General features: G+C 37.1%; 2 protein-coding genes across 2 annotated transcripts in view; both read left to right on the top strand.

Moving 5' to 3' along the window:
• Window positions 1-12,416, top strand: part of LOC150092492 (cholinephosphotransferase 1-like) — a 195,506-nt gene that overhangs the window by 26,882 nt on the left and 156,208 nt on the right. The gene's annotated exons all lie outside the window — the stretch shown is intronic.
• On the top strand, window positions 10,135-10,563 carry LOC150092493 (zinc finger BED domain-containing protein 5-like). Its single transcript, XM_090414217.1, has one exon. The coding sequence runs from the start codon at window positions 10,135-10,137 to the stop codon at window positions 10,561-10,563; it is 429 nt and encodes a 142-aa protein (XP_090270343.1).

The raw sequence follows: 12,416 nt of genomic DNA, 5'->3' as shown, positions 1-12,416 counted from the left end.
CCTTCTCTTCAAGCTTCATTACCAATGTAGAAATACCTCTTTTAGGGTTTAGTCCTATCAGCTCTTTCTCCCATACATGAACGACCTATTCTGTCGCCACTGATCCTATCCACAGCTTAGCTAATGATGGCACACTATTCGTCGTATTCATCCTACAAACCATGCATTACTCAGATATTCCAAGATCATCCGCGAGCAGTGTCATAAACACAGATTTCTAAATCGTCCTTCAGTCATGCGAGGATAAACCGGTCACCTTAAATGTCATCAAAATGCACCCTTGTCTTTTCTCTTACAAACAAATGAAAAGCGATTGGAACAAATATTCCAATCACTTTCGCATAGATGCGAATGATCGCGGATTAGCTGTTTCAGCATTATGTGCTTTCTATGTGTATTTCCAAAGGTTTCATTCCACCGAACGAGCCGCTATCATTCCTTAACTTTCTTCGAAGCATATAAAGACATGAACATCAGCTGCAGGCCAACATCCAGCGTTCACTTTCAAACTAACCGATGTAACTTTTCATTTAATCTTTGTTCTTTGGGACTTTCAAGGACTGCTATCTTCATCTGTTCAAGAAACGCATTCCTTTACATTTAACTGCTTCCTTTCCCACCCACGGCACTATTTCTCATTTCTTTGGCGAAGTCCATCGTGTGAGTTGATAAACTGACGTTCGTTTTGCTATGGACGAATTATTACTGAATTCCTGCTGGATAAGCTTCATCGAGGCAAATTTCATTCCGCAAACGGAAAAACTGTCGAAATCATACATAGCAATAACTCCGCTGTTATTTGCATCCATTCTAGAACATGCCCGTGGGTTTTAGTTTCACTGGGATCATCTGCAGAAAGTAAGTCAACAAGTTAGTTGGCAGGTGCGTTTCTTAATAGCATTCTTGCATGGCGATACTTATCTCAACAGCGGAATCATATTTGGTATGAGCTGTGAACGTTTACCATTAAATGGTCCAAGTGAACCTCCTGGATAAAATTTAACGAATCCTGAGTCACCATCCGGTCACTGTTGTTTCTCGACGGCTTTTGTGCAGGAGCACGCGAGCAGTGAAGCAATAAACATTGCTTCAACTGTACCTTTGTGGTGTGTTTGGCCAGAAAGGCAGCAAAATATAAAACATTGCAATTGCGGGGACCTATAAGCACATCAGTGCCGTGTGTGGGGATGCAGGTGAGATCTAAGATTTTTTTTTTTTTTTTTAATATCTGGAGGTTGTAGGAGTTTTGGGAATACTTCTTGAGGAAGGCTGTTCCAGAGGACAGAGGTGGACGGAATAAAAGAAGCAGGAGCTGCTGCTCTTGTACTAACAAGCGTAACAGAAAGTGGAGGAATGATATTTGCCAATTCACTGGAACAGTGATCATGGAAATACCTGTAGGAGAGACGCAGTGCTGAAACACTGCGCCTGTAAGATAGAGGTTGAGGTGAGTCTGTGAAAGAGGGATCATCTATTAACCTAACTGCTCGCCTCTAGACAGTCATGGATTTAAGGGAAAGTTTAGGTGCACTATCCCAAACATGTGAACAGTATTCTAAGCATGGGCGGATTTCTACATAGTTAGAAGCTGAATGGGCGTAAAGTAGCCTCTTGAACGAAAGTGTTAGCTGAGCTGAGATCACTTTTGCTAGAGAAAAAGCAAGACTGTTTTTGCAGCATTGAACACCACAAGGTTGTTTTCACTCCATTGAAGGATAGTATGAAGACGAATGTTTAAGGCAATATTCAACATTACAGATAATATTCCTGGTTATCATCTTGTGTTTGCTCTCTGCAAGACTTACATGTCCTTTGGAATCCAGACGATCGAGAATTCTCGCAGTAGTTAGTCTGAATGCGATTCGTTAGGGATAGAATAACTACTTTATTACTACTTGTCAGTCTCCCTAACATAAGATATCGTTTGCATTGCCTTGGCGACCGCGCTCTTGTAGATAAGAAGTTCGCAATCTCATCAGCACAACATTCAAAATCTTACCTTTGGAAGCATTAACCCCAGTGGAGGATTTACGTATAAGCTAAAAAAGCTACAGCTTAGGGCCTCGCAATCTGCCGGGGCCTCAAATAAAAAAACAAACAAACAGACCAGCTGATGTAATTTCAAACAGTAGTGGCCTCTGGGTTTTGTATAACTTAGGGCCTCAGCAAGTCGAAATCCGGTCCTGATTAACCCTTAAATGTTCCTTCGTTCATTAGTATTCCTTCAGAATAAATTCCATAGACTGGTGATCATTTATTCTCTTGCTTAACTTTACATCAGCAAAGAAGATTGAATATAATCTCTCTTGAGGCTACCATATCATGACAAGTGTGAAAATCTGGTCTGATGGTCTACATTCCTTACATGGACTTCGGATTCATTCCCACTCTTAAGCTAATTCATATATGAATCATGATTTCTAGTAGTATTCCTTGGCCTGCACTCTCATTAAAATATATATCAAAATAACTCAACCCACCTCCCCCCCCCCCCAAAAAAAAGTTTGGAATGTTTCGAAATGTAGGCATATCCAGGTCATACGACACGTTCGGTTCCAGACCACCATCGTATAGGGCAGCGATTTTCAACCGGTATGTCGCGAGATTGGTGAAAACAAATTAATTGAAAGAATGTCGTAATTTGCGTATTTATTTATTCATTAGTGTCTGGTCTTCCATCCGCACCTGAAGCTCCCTTATTTATATTTTACGAAATTTACGGTTGGTGAAGCGGTTTAAAATTGTGTGTTCACAAATAACTTCATTTAATTCTCTTATTTTTAAGGTAACTGGAAAGAATTCTTTTATTTATTTTTTTTTTTTTTCATTCAGTTAATCTTATTTAATAGTATTCCTTTAACATGGATAAATTTGTAATACAAAAATTTGAAAACAATGAAGAAAGTGAAGCTAGTTTTGCCCAGCACATCAGCAGCTGATACCATATCTACAACAGTTTCTTCTAAAACTAAATTAAAAACTAACGTTCTCCATTACGACGAAAATTATTTGTCATTTGGCTTTATTTCCAATCAAGAAGATCTGCCACGTCCTACATGCGTAGTTTGTGGCGAAAAATTAGCAACCAAAGCTATGGTTCCAAGTAAATTAAAAAGATTGTTTTTTTGGTTGGTTTATAGTTTATTTGGCACAAAAACTACAAAGGTCATACTGTGCCATACTAAGCCACTGGTTGTACCAGTGGCGCACCCATAGGGGGGGAGGGGGCAGGGAGCTTCGCTCCCCCAAAGATAAAGGGAAAAAACACTAAAAAAATTTCCAAAAATCTTTTCCTAATTAAAATTATTTTTTTTTTTATTTATGTTGTGTCGTGTCTTCTATTTCTATACTACTTATGAATTAGCGATCATTGCAGATGCTCAGTCATAGGTCGTATGAGATGCGTTGTGTGTATTCTCAAATTGTCTACTCAACTCGCCCCCCCCCCCCCCAAGATTAAATGCTGAGTGCGTTACTGGTTAGAACTATACATAAGCAGTTAAAGAAAATTGTAAACAATATGCCTGTACAAAAATTAGGTATCACAAAGCAGCATCTACATAGAAATAGAATTGCTGCAGAGGGCACAGCAACACACACGGTTAAAGATTATAGTAGTACAAAAGTTGTCAACAATACAAGTTAAATAAACAAAATGCGTGTACAAGCCAAGGAATGCAGTATCTACATATTGTTAAAATTATAACAGATGTTTTTACAGCTATACATAAATAGCAAAAAAAGGAATTATTATACAACATGCATGCATAAAAATAAAATTTGGCAATGTGGTATGTACATATAAACAAAATTACAAGAAGGTTACATAAATATACAAGGTGTCCTACAGCAATACATAATTAGTCAAAAAAATTAGTAAATAATATGTATGCACAAAAGTTAAGTTGGGCAACAGCATTTACATACAAACAAAATTACTGCAGCATTTAAGGCAGTACATAATTACACAACAATATAAGTTAATAAACCAAATGCATGTACAACACCAAGCCAAGGAATGCAGTATCTACATATAAGATTACAACAAATGTTATTACAGTAATACATAAAGTTAAAGAGGAATTATTATACATTATGTATGCATAAAAATTAAGTTTAGCAATGTGGTATTTGCATATTAACAAAATTACAAGGTAACACAAGGCTACAGAAATACATGATTGGTCAGAAATTAACCTAATAAATAATATATACATTAATACTCAACTCCTGCACATGTACATTACAAAACATTACATATTTTGTAATATACACAGTGGTAATTCGCTAATCCGAACCTCTTTAGTCCGACTCCTCCAGTAATCCGAATTTAGTTTGAAAGAAAAAAAGTTTTATTTATTACGTATTATTGCTTTGTGTACTATTATTTTTATTTAATAATTATTACTTTAACTATTATTATTTATTTTATTATTACTAGAGTACAGTATTTTTTTTTTTCATACTGTCGATTGTACGGTTATACTGGAGGCCTATTTTGATTTATTGTGTGTTCACGTTTGCTTTTTCATACTGGTACGTACTGTATTGTCGGCATGAATCACCGCTGTCGAGCGTCATGGAAAAAATGTGGCCTTCTAGAATTTACGAAGATAACTACGGTGATACGCAAAAAGCGTAAATTCAAAACGTGCATAATTTAGTTTAAAATATAAATCCAGATGTTGAAATTTCACAAACAGATGTTGCGGAATGGATTACAGGTAGAACCGAAAGTGAACTCGAAATCAAATCAGATGCTGAAATTATAAATATGAGGCTACACAATGAATTAGAAGACGTGAAGACATACCAACATTAGAAGTACCGAGGAACACCGAAAAGGTTCCACCAGTAATACTAAGGGACAAGGACAAATGGACCACTGTCACATCAGCCCTTAGAGAACATAAAATCGCATATTCCTGGACTAAAAATCAAGATGGAGTCAAAATTCAGCCAGCCTCAGTCACCGACTACAGACAGCTGACAAGATTAATGGACAACAAAAGTTTTCCATATCACACTTTTGCTTTGCCCAGTGAGAAGAATCTCAATGTAGTTCTTCGCGGAGTGACCGAGGGTGTCACCTGTGAAGAAATCACTGCTGATCTTATGAGTCGGAGCCTAACACCAGTGAAAGTGAGCAGGATGCTCAGGGCAGATAAATGGCCAATGCCACTGGTACTCGTAGAAATTGATAAGACACAGAAAGAGATTTATAAACTGACAACGATATGTGGCCTCAGAATTTCTACTGAACCACTAAGGAAGATGTCGACAGCTGGGCAGTGCCATAGGTGCCAAAGGTTTGGCCATGCCCAAAGACTGCGAGGCACATTACAGGTGTTTAAAATGTGGCGAGGGCCACCAGACCGTCATGTGTATAAAACGAAGATCCACTCCAGCTAAATGCGCCAATTGTGAAGGACCTCACCCCACTAACTACAAGGGATGCATTACACACCCAAATAATCGAGGGTCAGGAAAAACTACCCTTCCAACATATTTCAGCGATGCTCAAGACAGCCGTGCAAGTCACACCCCAGTCCAAATTATCTCCCGCTCGACAACTCAAGAAAGGAAACAAATGCCTAAAACTTATGCAGAGGCAGCACGAACAAAGACTACTCCATCTAATGACCATATAAGCTCAAATATAACATCAGTACTAACTGTCTCACTAGCTACCATGTTACAAGAATTCAGTTTGACGAATCCTTCGCCGTCCTCCACGAAAAGATTCCTACAAGGTACCCACTCAATTCTGACAGCCCTCAATAATGAATAAAAGAAAATTCCATCCCAACTCTCTTATGATCACTGAATGGAATGCCAACGGACTCAATAACAAAATTCTGGAGCTGCAAGAGTTCTCTCACAGACACAATCCTGACATAATACTGGTAAATGAAACTCATCTCAGGTCAGCTAATAATCCCAAATTACGGAACTATATTATGTACAAAACAAATAGACTCACCAGCAGCGGAGGAGGAACAGCTATATACATTAAAAACTACCTAAGCCACAATGTTCTGACCAATCCCCAAACCAATAACCTAGAGATAACAAGCATTGAAGTTCATACCAACAATGCTGGTAATATCAAAATCTATGCTGTATATAATTCACCCAGCATTCCATTGCTGGTATCTGACTTGGACTCCATTCTCGGCTTCACAGACTCCATGGCTGGTGATTATAACGCCAAACATACAGCCTGGCATAGCTCCACAATCAACGACAAAGGTCGAACTCTAAACCATTACTCAACGCAACATTCTATTGTTGTAACAGGACTCACAGAGCCCACCCATCACAGTTCAACTGGAAGTTCAGATGTACTGGGCATAGTCGTCCTCAAAAACATCAGATACTAATATCTGGAAAAAATAAATGAACTTTCGTCCGATCACAACCCTATCCTGCTTCAACTTGGTACACAAGAACAATTCTCCCCTCCCCACTCTTTCATATCTTACCTAATCACATTGGCCCAGTCCCTACTATTCACACTAAAGAGGAAATAGAATTGGCTGTAAACAACCTTACCAGTCAAATCAAAAATGTAATAAAGTCAATCACCCAAACTACAGTCTTTCATCCAAGTGGTCAGATCCTCGAGGAAATCATGGATTTAATTAGACTGAAAAACAAAACCAGTTTAATTTATTCAAAAATAAATTTGAATAAATTAAACAGCCAAGTCCGTGAAGCCCTCCAAAAATATCGAAACCAAGAATGGGAATCTAAGTTAACGAAATTAAACCCAGAAGACAACTCTATTTGGAAGTTTCTGAGAACCTTCCGCACTAAAAGACAACTTTACCCCCAATTCAGACCACGAAAGGAATAGCTCATACTGACAAGGAAAAGGCAGAGGCTCTGGCCGACAGCTTGAATGCAACCCCTCATATGAAAATTTGAACATCAATCTCATCTACAAGATTCACCGCCGAGTTGGGCAGGCCATAACACAACAAAAAGATGACCTAGAACCTCTCACACCCACTTCTCCAACAGAAGTTATAAACATTATAACCCACCTGAACAACAGTAAAGCTCCAGGTTCAGATGGAATTACAAACAAAATAATTAAACTACTCCCCAGAAAAGCCATTGTACATCTAGGTCAACATAATTAATGCCATCCTAAGACTCAAGTATTTCCCTTTAACATGGAAAATAGCAGATGTCATACCAATCAAAAAGATTGGAAAAAAACCCCAACTCTCCGAAAGCTACAGACCTATCAGTCTTCTGTCTAACCTTGGAAAGATCGCAGAAAAAGTAGTCCTTACTAGGCTTCAATCACAAACGGACCAACTACGTATAATCCCAAATGAGCAATTTGGATTTAGATAAAATCACTCCACCGTTCAGCAGATCCACAGGCTTACCGAATATATCTCCGAAGGCTTCAACCGGAACCTCCATACAGCTGCAGTTTTTATAGATGCTGCAAAGGCGTTTGATAAGGTGTGGCATCAGGGTCTCCTCTACAAGCTCATCACATTCAATATGCCTACTAATCTAGTTAAAATAATTCACTCTTACCTCAGAGACAGATACATGCAAGTCAAAATAAATGAAACTGTATCAACCAGATGCAAGGTTCTGGCGGAAGTGCCGCAGGGCTCACTTTTGGCCCCTTGCTGTTTTCTATCTATATTGCTGATATCCCTCAAAACCCAAGCTCAACAATCACTGCATTATATGCTGATGATACTGCATTATTAGCAAGATCTCTCAGCCCCAAACTACCTGTCAAAAGACTCCTAAACAGTATCCACACATTAGAGAAATGGTTGATGGACTGGAGAATCCAATCCAATCCACAGAAGAGTTCAGCCATACTGTTCACTTGAAAAAAAGCCTCAAATCAAGGAAGATATACATTTAACTAGGTGTTAAAATCCCATGGCAGAATACAGTCAAATATCTCGGAGTAATTCTCGATAAAAAACTATAATTCACCAATCATATAGAACAGATAAGTTCAAAGACATCCAAAGTAATAGCGCAGCTCTACCCCATGATCAACAGAAAAAAGTAAATTCGATACTCAGAACAAACTGCTTATATACAAGATGGTAATACGCCCAGTTATCACTTACGCATCTCCTGCATGGAGTCATACTAAAACAAATATTCAAAAGCTGCAGAGAATACAGAACAAATGTTTGAGAATGAGTTTGGATGCTCCGTGGTTTATCAGAAACTCCCAAATTCACAGAAACGCCAACATTCCCTACATCATATCTCTCCTTCACGACCTAGCTGAAAAGTTCTTCATCAAGACAATTAATCATCCTAACCCACTGATCAAGCAAGCTTCAGACTATAATGAAGCACATTTCTGAAATACAAGAGACCCAAATCAATTCTATGCTCAGCTGAACACAGTTAATCTCACTGCCCTTTCAGGGCGAGCTTAAAGCTCAATAATTCTCCAACCAAAGAACTTTCCTTTTCAGATGGAGGGGAATATGAAAAGCATTTATGCTTCACCCATCAAAACAGTATCGTTCTGCGTTCTGCGAATTAGAAGACGATGAAGAACTCGAAGAAAAAAAGTAAAACATGAAGAGGCAGCTGACAGTTTTAATATGTGTATAGAATGTGCTAAGCAGAATGATACGCCATTCCATAAAATTCTATTGCTAATGCAGCTACGAGAAGAAGCATTCGAAAAACGTTCAACTTCCAAGAGGAAAAGAAAATCAGTGACTTTTTTTTACAAAAAAATAAAAAACTTTTTTGTGCTATTTTGTGAAACTTTTTATGTTGTGTACAAGAAAGTGATATTTTTACGCAAATTAAGTTACGTACTGAACTATGCGATTTTATTAAATCAGAATCCTCAATGCAGTACAGGTACGTCGAAATTAATTTTTTTACTAAAATAAACGTGTTATTTTTTGTTTTACATTACAGTACAGTAGCTTTTTTTCTATCAGTTATTTCATTTATTTGCGTAATTAAATTGATGTACCATTAGAATCTGATTATTTTTGTCGTATACGCTAGTTATTGTTGTCTCTTGGGGGAAAATTCGCTAATCCGAATGAGCACGGTTTTTATTAGTTCGGATTAGAGAGATACCACTGCATACGTACAAAAGTTAAGTGAAGCAATACAGTATTTACATATAAACGAAATTACGGTATTTAGCTATGCAATCAAATGTATTTTGTATAAATTAATTCTTTGTAAAAATATTCAAAACATCGTGCAATCCTCCCGGTCTGTCAGTATCTGCCTGAGTGCATATGGTCTGGCCAGGTAGGCAAAAATTTCATTCCTCTCTCGTGCAAAGCGCTGGCACTCTACCAGTATATGATAAATAGTGAGGTGTGTATTGCATTTTTCACACATGGGAGGGTCATTAGCTCTCAGTAAATAAGAACGGGTAAGATGACTGACCTATGCGGAGCCTAGTGAGAACAACTTCCTCTCTTCTCTTTATTCGTTGACTGGAATGCCAATGTTTGATTTCAGGTTTAATGTCATATAATTTGTTTGTTAATGCTTCCTGCCATCATGACGGCCATTGAGCAATTAGCTTTGATGGTATAAACTATCTGTGGTCTGTATATGGTACTGTCAAACAGCATGTGGAGAAAGTTTGAGCTGCTTTAGCAGCTGCATCTGCAGCCTCATTTCCCTTAATTCCAATCTGGCTGGGAATCCAGCACAACTGAATATCAAAATAAAATTAAGGATTTTTATTTATGAAACAAGTATAACACTTCATAAAATACTGGATGTGGATTATGCATAGGAGAGGAGATAGCCTGTAAAGAGCTCAATGAGTTTGAATAAATTATACACTTTTGGTAGCAGTTTATTTTTAATTAAAAAGACATTTACAATCTAAACATTCTCACTTGAGCGAAAAACATGCTGAATATTTTAAGACTTGTACCGCATAAAACTATTCAAGCAAAAAGATGGACTAAATTTGTAACTGTGTCCGAAAAAGCCCAAGAAACCAATTACGTAATCACAGAGTGTTGCTAAAAAATGAAATCTCGAACAATTGCAGAATCTGTAATTCTGCCAGCATGCTGTAAAATTGTTAATATCATGTTTGGCGAAGAATATGAAAAGGAGATTTTAAAAATTCCTATGTCAGATAACACAATTTATCGACGTATTCAGGATTTGGCCAAAGATGTTGAGTTGCAAGTGGTATCTCACATTAAAGAAGCAGATGTGTTTGCTCTTCATTTGGACGAATCAAATGATATAACTGATAAAGCTCAACTTCTAGCCTTCAGTGGATTTATTTATAAGAAAGATATAGAACAGTTTTTATTTTGTCGACTACTCCCGGAAACAACGAAGGGCCAAGATATTTTTGATGTTGTTAATAATTACTTTAATTGTCATAACTTGTCTTGGGATTCTTGCATCAGAATTTGCACGGGTGGTGCCCGCTCGATGTCAGGAAATGTAAAAGGATTTGTTACACTGGCTCAAAATAAGAATCCTAGAATAATCTTTACACATTGTTTTCTCCACAGAGAAGTACTAGTCAAAATCATTGGCACCTGAGCTTAAACAATTGCTAGACGAGACTATCAAAATTGTCAAGTATATACAGTAAAAGCCAGGCCGTGACAATGGAGATTGTTTCCAGCACTATGCTTCTCAATGGAAGCTTCTTACACGCATTGGTTAATACATACAGAAGTAAGATGGTTATCTCTTGGACGAGTTTCATCAAGATTTTATGAATTAAAAGAGGAAATTCTAAATTTTTTTAACAACTCAACAATCTGAGTTGGCAGATTTTCTTATCGACGAGCTTTGGTGCAGTAAGGTTGCATTTCTTGCTGATTTATTTCAATCTTTAAATACACTTAGCAAAAGTATGCTGCGAAACTGAAGACATTCTTGCGTTGAACGGTTGGTTCACGGCTGCCTCATGCCACTAAATTCGTCGCATAGACGAATGCGGCTTTATATAAATGGGCGCTGGTCATAATAAAACATCGTTTAAAGCGAAGTGTCGTAAGACGGAGCATTACTCAAATTCATTGTTCGTAGCTTATCCAAAGTAAAGGTCGGTATTTAGCTATGCTAGGAAAATAACCGAAATGAAATCCTAATCACTGCTAATCGACTTATAATCAAGTCGTTCAAAATTCCAGCATCCTTTTAATCGTAGATCCTCTTAATTATTCTCATGAAGCAGAAGAATGCAAATTAGCTCGAGATTAAAAGTATGATAGGAACTTTTTCGTGGACCAAACCAGAAGCAAGTCGATCTTTCGAGCAAGGAGGCAGAAAGGATTTTATTATTAAGATTAGATTTTGTGCTGAGTTAAGATTAGGAATATCGCCTAATCAGCGGTGTTGTGGCACCTGCAGAAATGCAGCTGACTGCGATGATCACAGGCGGAGGTCGTCTAATTACAGATTCACTCTGCCAACGAAAACATGAGCTAAAAAAACGTGTTCTCTCCCCCCTTTATAAAACGAAAAAGATATTACATGATTTATTTCTTAATTCAAATGTTTGTTTTATTTTATTAACCTTCTTCATTCCCAAAATACTCATCTGTATTATTCCTCAGCTGAGTAATTCCCTTTTCCATTGCACCTTGTTTATGTCTGCACAAGCCCGATTGAATTGAGTGGATTTTGTTTATAAATCAAAATTGTAAAATACAACACGCTTACCAGATAAATATCAAGTGTTTACTGCAGAATGTCGATCGCCATTAAAATCAAGGCAATCGTCCTTCATATTCGCATACACAAAAATGACGTCACTATTCGGAAGAAACCTTGAGCTCTTCGATAGCGACGTGTACAGTATGGAAAATTACCTAGTGATAAGTGTTACACAAACATAATTTACAAGTAAGATGCCGTAATTATCTATAAATAATTATAACGTAATTTTCTATAATGAATAGAAAGCGCACATAAAATATAAGGCCTTTAATATAAAAATAGAAAATCGTACAAGATTTTAAATTTTGTGCAAAGGCTATGTACTTCTGGTTACACGCAAGTGACCAATTTGTCTTCTTTTTAGGCTAAGAATGAATTTTTTTTTTTTTTTTTTTTTTTTTACCAAGGAGCCAGATTTTGCTGTCACATAGATAATCGCTGCCATAATATTTCTTGCAAAGAAAAAAAAAAAAAAAAAAAATCAGTCCCATTACGCAGTGGCGGCTCGTCGCTTGAAATCGTGGGGGCGCTGCAACTTTCGAAATATACATACACACACTTTAAGTACAGTGTATACGCGCTTGGATAAAATATCAAAATTATGGTAAAAATTTTAAAAAAAATTAAACATATAAAAATATTGTTTATTATCGATAAAATTACACAGTTTAGTATAATTCAAAATTACTTAAAAATAAAATCCATTCCCTTAATTATAATTAAAG

Source organism: Typopeltis vanoorti, chromosome 25, assembly GCF_054136105.1.
Source record: "Typopeltis vanoorti isolate ZY-2024b chromosome 25, IOZ_Tvanoo_1.0, whole genome shotgun sequence".
NCBI classification, from domain to species: Eukaryota; Metazoa; Arthropoda; class Arachnida; order Uropygi; family Thelyphonidae; genus Typopeltis; species Typopeltis vanoorti.
Note: the sequence above shows the minus strand (reverse complement) of the source record. Positions and strands in the feature narration are given on the sequence as shown.

Bases quoted from the DNA above. Each gene is read 5' to 3' on its own strand.
- LOC150092493 (XM_090414217.1), top strand. From the start codon at position 10,135: ATGTCAGATAACACAATTTATCGACGTATTCAGGATTTGGCCAAAGAT.